We start from the raw sequence: 7,785 nt of genomic DNA, 5'->3' as shown, positions 1-7,785 counted from the left end.
CTAACCACTGTGATCTGTCTGTCCTTTCCTCCAGGACACTACCTTCTCCCCTTATGCCATCCAAGCCCAAGGAGCGGTTTGTGTTGGAATTGCTTCAAAGCTCCACTCCGGCCATTGAGTCGCCACGTTGTAAGTACTGACTGTGGCTAAATTGACCCCGCCCGCATCACCGACATCTCCACTCCAACTCAGCAGGCTCTCCAGCCAAGGAAAGCCCTCGGGCACACTCATGGGGCCCAGACCCCGGGTGGGGAAGCCATCTGTCCGAAAGGCCTAACAGATTCCGCGGCCACCTCGGTCCTCTGGCCACACTCAGGGTGGTGGAGCGCCGGTTCTGTGGCGGTGGGCGCAGGTTACGTCCGAGGGGCCCTCGGAACTGGAGGGACCTCTAAGCCCCAACGCCGATCTCTGCAGCCAGGCGGGTCTCAGCTTGCTGCACTCCCCTCCTCCTCCCCCCCCCCCCCCCCCCCCGCAGAAAGTACTAGTTCCCGCCTCCAGCTGCTGCGGCCTCCAGCGCCCCGAGGCTGAGGTCCGGGTGGGAGATCCCCGACCTTAACGACCGCACCGCCCCAGCAAAGCCGAGCGGCCTTTACAAACCGTAGTAAACATTTTATTTACAAGTTTGTGTCGTCCTGTGTGCAGCTCGTCCTTGCGCCACAGCCCCGAGTGCGGGGAGGAACTGTTTCGTCCAACACTTCACAGTGTGAACTGCTCGCGGCCGGAGAGAAGTGTTTGGCCGGCGCGGGGGAGGGGAGGGGGCCTCGGGCGGGGGCACTGAGACCCCCCTCGGCTCTGGGCACCTGCGCGGCGGCGACGGGCAGGTGGGACCGCAGGGAAGGGCGCTCCGCCGCGGCGTCGCCCTGTCCCCATTGCCAACGCAAAGCAGGCGCGAAGTCCGGCCCACCCTGGGCGGCAGTGAGCGGCACGCGGGCCCCGGGGCCCCTCGCCTCGCGCAGTCTACAGGCCGCCCAGCGGCGCCGGGGCGGGCTCGGGGCTCTGCGGAGCGCCGCTGAGGGTGGGCTGGGGCGCGGGCAGCAGCTCCGAGGCGCCGCCGCCGCTACCCGCGCCGCCGCCGCCGCCAAGGCTGCCGAAGCCGAAACTGCCGCCAACGCCGCCGCCGCTTCCCGCGCTCCCGCCGCCGCCGGCCGGGAGGAGGGCGCCGGCGGCCGAGGTCTTGATGACCGTGGTCTGGTGCAGTGACCGCTCGGCCCCCTCGGTCCGCTCCGTGTCGCTGGGGGCCATGTCCAGAGACTCGGAGTCGCTGCTCTCGCTCTCGGCCTCGCCCTCCGAGCGGCTGAGGCTCCTCCGCTCCTCTTGCTCGCCGTCGGCGGCCGCGGCGCCGCCCGACGGCTTCTCGCCCGCCTCTTTGTCCTTGTCCTTCTGGGCCTGGGCCTCCTTGGAGTGTCGCCACTTCATCCGCCGGTTCTGGAACCACACCTTCACCTGCGCCGCACCACGTGGAGAGACAAGAAGGGACACGGAGATGAGACGCGGGCTCGCCGCACTCCGACTCGCGCGCGGCCTGGAGCCGCGGTCCCCAGCTGTCTACCACCGGCCGGGCCCTGTGCCCGGCGCAGGGGCCGAGAGGCAGCCCCGGGAAACGGAGGCCTTCGCCAGGGATCCTCGCCTGCGGAACCCACTAGGCCTGGTTCTCACAATGTGGCCCTCCAGACCTGATCCTGAAATGACCTGGATGCTTGTTGGAAAGCAGACGAAGGACGATTTCTGCTCCAAATCAATGCGTCTTAGCCCGACTCGAGTCAGGACTCTCCGAAAATCTGATTTAAATTATGGACCCCTAGCCCAGAAAAATATACCCATGATTTCAAGAGTTTGGTGAACCAACGTTAACAATTTCTGCTAAGCTGGTCCGCCCCTCTACTGCCTCTACCCAAGGCAAGTTTCTACGAAAGCAGTTCTTGTTAAGGAGAAACCATGGGGAGAACAGAGGGGAAAGAGGGTTCAAAAGAGTTAGTCTCAGTGGGGGGGGGGGGGCACCGCTGGACCTTCAGCAGAAGAGCATTTCCTTGGCAGGTAGGTACTCAGAAACCGATAAAGACCTGCCCCTGCCTGGGATAAACTGATCCTTCAGCGGGCTTAGAAAATGCTGGAATGAAACCTGTGCAGAGTGGAAGAAGGGGGTAGGGATGGGGTGGAGAATCTATATAAATATATACAATCCCCTGGGGGACCTAGTGCTGTTCACACAAGTTCCAGCTTCCCTTTTAAAAATAACATCCACAGCTGGTGGAAAACGGCTGGGCTCTTCCAGTGTGTGCTGGGGGGGGGGGGTGGGTGGGGTGGTGGTTGTGTAATGGAGGACAGAAAGGGGGGGTAACCTAAAGGAGCTATGAAAAGGTGCCTGCTTTTGGCTTCTGCTCTGCTCAGAACATTCAGCACCCAGGGAGCAAAGGCCACTGCTGTGGGGTGTGGAAGCAAAGTGCCTCTTTTATTTCGGGGGGGGGGGGGAAGGTCCAATTCTTGAATTTGAAAAAAAGAAAAAAAGTGAATTCAAACACGATCGATTCGCCATTGCCTTGCAAAAAAAAAAAAAATCCAAGTAGGCAGAAGCTGCTGAAATGCTCTTAGGTATTCTAAGAAAATCTGTTTTTTTTCTTTCTCTCACTCCCCGCCCCCCCCCCGAGATTTTCTTGAGACCCTGTGCCGTTAGAAAATCGGACAGACGGTGGTGGCTCTGCTCTGAGGGCACTCCTCGCCCTACTAAGTAATTCCGTTTGAAATGATGTTTTCACTTCCTCACAAATGGGGATTTCACAATCCAGCGGCAGCAGGAGGAGGAGGGAGGAAGGACGGGGCGGGGGAGGGGGGGACCAACAACAATCTCTTGACTTTGGATTTTTATCTCTTCTGAAATAAATTGCCTCCTACAGCGAATTGCACTACAGTCGAGTACATAATTATTATCTCCTGCGGCCTATTCGCTTTCTCTGCTGTTCTTTCGCCTGTTGGCCAAAATAAACATGCTGCGGTTGTTGACATACATCTTTGGGGATGGGCTATTCTTTCCGTCCTTCTCACCCCCACATCCCCCCTCCTCCTGCCTCAAGTTTCGACGTGTACGAGGTCTCGAGAAATTCAAGACCCTGCGTTTCCCCCGCAGAAGGAGAGTGGGCCGGGGCGGAGGGAGCCCTGGGGCTAGGCCGCGCCCCGAGGGAGCCGTGCGCGGGCGCCTGAACCGGCTTACCTGCGCGTCGGTGAGGCCCAGCATCGCGGCCAGCTGCTTTCGGTCGGGCTTCGTCACGTACTTCTGAATCTCAAACCTCTTCTCCAGGCCTTTCCTCTGCAGGTTGGAGAAGACAGCCCGTGACCATGAGCGCTTCCTCTTGTACGTCTGCGGCATGGTGTCCTTCGTGAGCACAGCGTAGGGACCTGCCACCAGGCGGTAGCGGGGGCAAGAGAAAGACAGGAGGGCCGCGTCAGTGCCACGTCCGCGGTCTGCGGGCCCGGGACTCACCGTGCTGCTTAAAACTTGTTTTTGCGTTAACATCGGCTCTCCTCCCCCCGCCCCGCATTCGGATAGCCCTTCGCGCAGACTGGGAATGGCCTGTCTAAAATGGAATCCTACAGCTCTTGAGACTTTAGGCGTGAGGCCTAAAGCGAGTGTGGAATGGAGAAGCCCGGAGCTTCATCGATTAATTCCAAAGGGAAAATATCAGCCAAATGCGCGGCCTTTGGGCATGCAAAGATTTGGCGAAAACGTCGGTTGGGCCTTTAGGATGTAGAGAAGACAGCTTTGACTCTCGTGTGTGTGTGTGTGTGTGTGTGTGTGTGTGTGTGCGCGCGCGCGCATAAGTTCTTGCAAACGTGTGCGCCGACAGAACCTCTCCTTGGCCAAAGCGTTTGAAGTCATTCCAAACTGTGTGTATGTTAAAAAACAACACCTCTGGCTGCATTTTCAAGTCCCTCTCTGGCGGCAAGACTAGGGAAAGCCCCTTCACCCCACCCGCCCACGGCCTCCCTGGGTCCCCCACCCTCTGCCCCCGGGAGCCAACCGAGGGGTGAGCTAGCTAGCTGAGAACTCTTTCGGTTTCTGTCTCCGGGCTTGGTAGCCTCCTGCACCGCCGACCCCGGGTTGGCTGAACCGCGGTGGCCACGCCAGGCGTCAGTCCTGAATGAGCAGTCAGTCGACCCGCCCCGTCAGGCCGTGGCTCAGCAGGGTTTCCGTACCTGGAAACGTGTCTTGAAACTGATGCTGGACTGAATTTCTCGGGTTCGAGCTTAAGGGGCTCAGGATGGCAGAAGCCTCGTTAATGGGATCTAGAGACGCGAAGAACTGGCCGGCAGAAGGCTGCAGGCCGGAAAGGTGTACGCCTGCGGGCCGCCCGCTGGTTAGCAGGGACGTGAGGTCTGGGGACGAGGGAAAAGAAGAGCTGGTTACACCTCGGGCAAACCCACACTCTCCGGCTGAGTTGTCCCTCCCCTCCCACCTCGATTCGGTTTCCCTGCAGCAAAGTCGCGAGAGACCTTGTCTCTACCCCAAAAGCCCTCTCTCCCCGACAGAGGCCAAGGGGCGATGCACAAAATGTTCCCATGTGTAGCACACACGTCCACGTCCACACATATAGCAAGGAAGGGCTTTATATAAAACGGCCAAAAGGCAGTCACTTTCAGGAGACCTCCACCCTGCCCCGGGAAAGAACCCCCACTCTGCTGAGGGGCGATTTTGTTTATCTACATTCTTTGAGTGGCATTTCACTAGAAATCGGATAAATGGAAGGGAAAGTGTTCCCCGAAAGGGTTTCCCCTGTCAAATTAATATAGCTCACTCTCTAGATATGTGATTCAAGAGACAGAGAATAGCCATTTTAGCGAATATTTATGCCAACGGATTTTTAGGAATAATGATTCTGTGACGTGTTTTTTAAAGCATCCCTGGAAACTTTTTTTTTTTTTGTAATGCAGAGCAGGTGAGTTTTACACCTAACGTTTCACAGTCTTCTTACAATTCATTTTCTTCTCCCTCATTTTACCGACTTGTCCTTAATTGTGAAAATACTCAAAGGCATCCCAAATGGCCCTGGGACCTGGGAGTGCGCCAGGGCCGTGGTCAGAGGCCTGCAGCCTCTAGCCCAAGACCTACCTCTCAGCGTGTTGCCTTCCTTGACTTTGGGGTCAAATTCTGCAGACAAAATGCGGTCAATTCCAAATTTGAGGTCCTTGCTGGAGGGGGCCGGGGCCGAGCCGCTATGGGGGGGATTCGGGACCCCCCGCGCCCCAGAGGCCGGAGGCTGCAAGGCGCCAGCCCGGGGTGGAGGCGGAGGCTGTTGCTGCTGCGGTGGTTGTTGCTGCTGCTGTTGTTGCTGTGGGTGATGGTGGTGGTAGGCGGCTGAGAGCGGAGACAGCCGCTGCGGGAAGCCAGCCGGGACTTCGGAGGGCGCCACCACCGGGGTGGGTCGAAGCGGGGATCTGGCGGCAGCTTGGAAAGAGGCGTGCGGGTGAGCCGAGCCCAAGTGCGCGGTGAGGGCGGCGGCCGAGGCCCCCGCCAGACCCTCCGGGGCCGCCCCCGGCTCCCCCACGCCGGCGTGCAGGATGTCTGCGATGCAGAAGGAGGGTTTCTTGACCGCGGCGGGGTCCAGGGGGAAGGAGCAGCCGCCCGGGCCGGCCGAGGAGCAGTAAGCGGCCGACCAGAGGCTGAAGTTGGAGGCGTAGAAGGGAGCCAGCCCGGCGGCGAACATTCTGGCTGGGTGCGCCGAGCGCCGCCGCGGCCCGGCCGGGCCCGGCCGGGTAGCTGGGTGGATGGGTGCGCGGGGAGGGGCGCTCTGAGTCGCGGAGGCGGCGGCAGCCCAGCCGAGGACGATCCGCTTTCGCTTCTCCGTCCGCACTGAAGACAGGCCAGGGAGCCCTAGCGCCACCGAGGGAGGAGGCGAGGCCCGGATCCCGGCCGGTCACAGCCTCGGCCCCTGGCCTCACTTTAAAGGCGGCGAGGCGCCCGCGCTCCCCGCGGGCCGGAGGCGAGCGAGGGGCTCTGGAGCTGCTAGGCGGGCAGGGGCCGCAGCTCCGCACACTCCAGGGAAGCCGGGGAGACAGGGGCCGGGCACCGAAAGAAAACCCAAACAGCTAAGCCCTACGAGCTAAATTTAAAACAACAACAATAATAATCCGTTAGCTTAAAAAAAAAAAAAAAGTAATAAGAGAAAGAAAAAAAAAAAAAAAACTCCTCTCTAAAAACTCCCAAAGTTTTGGCAGGAGCTTCGGAGTCAGACCCAGGGTAGGACCTCGATCCGAGCGCTCATTGGCCATCCTCGTGACCAATGGGAGCGGGAAGTGGAGGGGAATTGGGAAAGAGGGGCGTGGCCCGCTTCCTCGGCCACGCCCCCGGCCACGCCAAAGTGTTTGCTGCTGCCGCGTGGGCTGAGCAGGGTCCCGCGCGTAGGGGCCCGGGCGGCGGCTGCAGGGAGTTGTGGCCCTCCACTAACTTCTGCAGCTCCAACCCGGCATCGGACGTGGGGAGTTGGTCCCAGCGCTCCTGGGGCGCTTGCCCAGAGCAGCTGGTGCTCCCGTGTATTTTCACGGGTGCAAAGCCCGCCTCCTGGCACGGGGAGGCGGCCCCCTGGGTTCCCTCCTCTTGATTTCACTCGGGCCTGATTTTTCTTCACTCAGCCTTTATCCCGAAAGTCGATGTCCTCATCCTTCGTGGGCTCCGGCTGCCAAGCTGCTCAGCTCTGAGCTCTGGCGCGGGAGAGCTGGGGCGTGGAGTCCCCGCCCAATTTAGCACCGCGTCAGCCTTGCTGCCTCCGAGACCTTCAGGGAAGAGAGGAGGGGCGGTCGCAAATTAGCTTTATTCCAGGCTGTCACGCAGTGACAACTTGGACGAGTAACTTTTCAAACAAAATAAGATGGATGTCTCCGAACGGCTCCCTTGGTCTCAGCCAAACCCTCCCGGGAGCCTCAGACGACAACAAAACAGGCCGCCGTCCCGAAACCCGGGAAAACGGCACGCGCGTCCCCTCCTCTGCTGCACCTTGTAGGAAATGTCACCCTCTCAGCTCCACCACAGCCCCAGATCACGTGGGGTCCATTGTTTTGCAAGCGCCCACAAGAGCACATTTCCTTGGGGTTAAATACTACTTTCAATTCAGTGACGGTTTCCCCAGGAACCCCTTGGGCCTGGTCGGAAAAGAAGACGAAGTGAAGTCGACGTCTTCCATTCGTGCTTTGGGTCTTTAGAGCGTAGGGTGGGTGTAGTGGGGGTTTTCTGCAACATCAACATCTCTATTTTAAGAATTCGTTCTCTTTTAAATTACAGTCAGAATGGATTTCCCCACCCCTCTCCCAAACAAACCACAGGCCACCCAGATGAGTTCTTCTTGCACATTTTCAGGAAGAAAATAAAATAATAACAATAATGAAACACGAAATCTTTTGTTTTCGATTGTCCTAATAAGCATCTCCTAATAGAACTTCTGCGCTTCTATGGTATTTCTCCCCCCCCCCAAGAAAACTTTTAATATAGTTGCAGTAAAGCTTCTGTGACATTTTTTATTTCACTTCAGCACCAAGAGGTCTTACCAAACAAACCCAGAGGCAACAGAAATTGCCATGCCTATGTCAAGGCTCAGGATGTGGGCTAATTAAATATATTTTGTAGTCGTTTCTAGACTTTTGTTGCAGCTGCTGTCATTTTAAGCTTTTGACTTTCTCCTGGAAAGTAATTAATCACTGATCAATCACTTCCGACCGGTCAGCACTGGAACACCGCCTCCCGCCCATTCCCTACCCGCGCCCCCATCCCCTCTCGGTCTTTCTCTCTCCCTCTCGGGGTCT

At 58.5% G+C, this 7,785-nt stretch overlaps 1 protein-coding gene across 1 annotated transcript; it reads right to left on the bottom strand.

Annotated features, from left to right (window-relative positions):
- Nucleotides 1-594: 594 nt before the first annotated feature.
- HLX (H2.0 like homeobox) lies at nt 595-6,715 on the bottom strand. The gene is made up of 4 exons (XM_058700585.1): nt 5,102-6,715; nt 4,189-4,368; nt 3,206-3,390; nt 595-1,443 (listed from the first exon to the last, which is right to left on the bottom strand). The coding sequence occupies exons 1-4, from the start codon at nt 5,694-5,696 to the stop codon at nt 958-960; spliced, it is 1,446 nt and encodes a 481-aa protein (XP_058556568.1). The 5' UTR covers nt 5,697-6,715; the 3' UTR covers nt 595-957.
- Nucleotides 6,716-7,785: the final 1,070 nt, after the last annotated feature.

The sequence above is a fragment of the Neofelis nebulosa genome, chromosome 15 (genome assembly GCF_028018385.1).
Source record: "Neofelis nebulosa isolate mNeoNeb1 chromosome 15, mNeoNeb1.pri, whole genome shotgun sequence".
Lineage (NCBI taxonomy): Eukaryota > Metazoa > Chordata > Mammalia > Carnivora > Felidae > Neofelis > Neofelis nebulosa.
The sequence above is the reverse complement of the archived record's forward strand: the minus strand, read 5'-3'. Positions and strand labels throughout refer to the sequence as shown.

Coding starts and splice junctions, on each gene's coding strand:
- HLX (XM_058700585.1), bottom strand. CDS start 5,696: ATGTTCGCCGCCGGGCTGGCTCCCTTCTACGCCTCCAACTTCAGCCTC. Junction 3,391..4,188: donor GTTTCAAGACACGTTTCCAG/GTACGGAAACCC, acceptor GCCTGGTGGCAG/GTCCCTACGCTGTGCTCACG. Junction 1,444..3,205: donor TGGGCCTCACCGACGCGCAG/GTAAGCCGGTTC, acceptor GGTGCGGCGCAG/GTGAAGGTGTGGTTCCAGAA.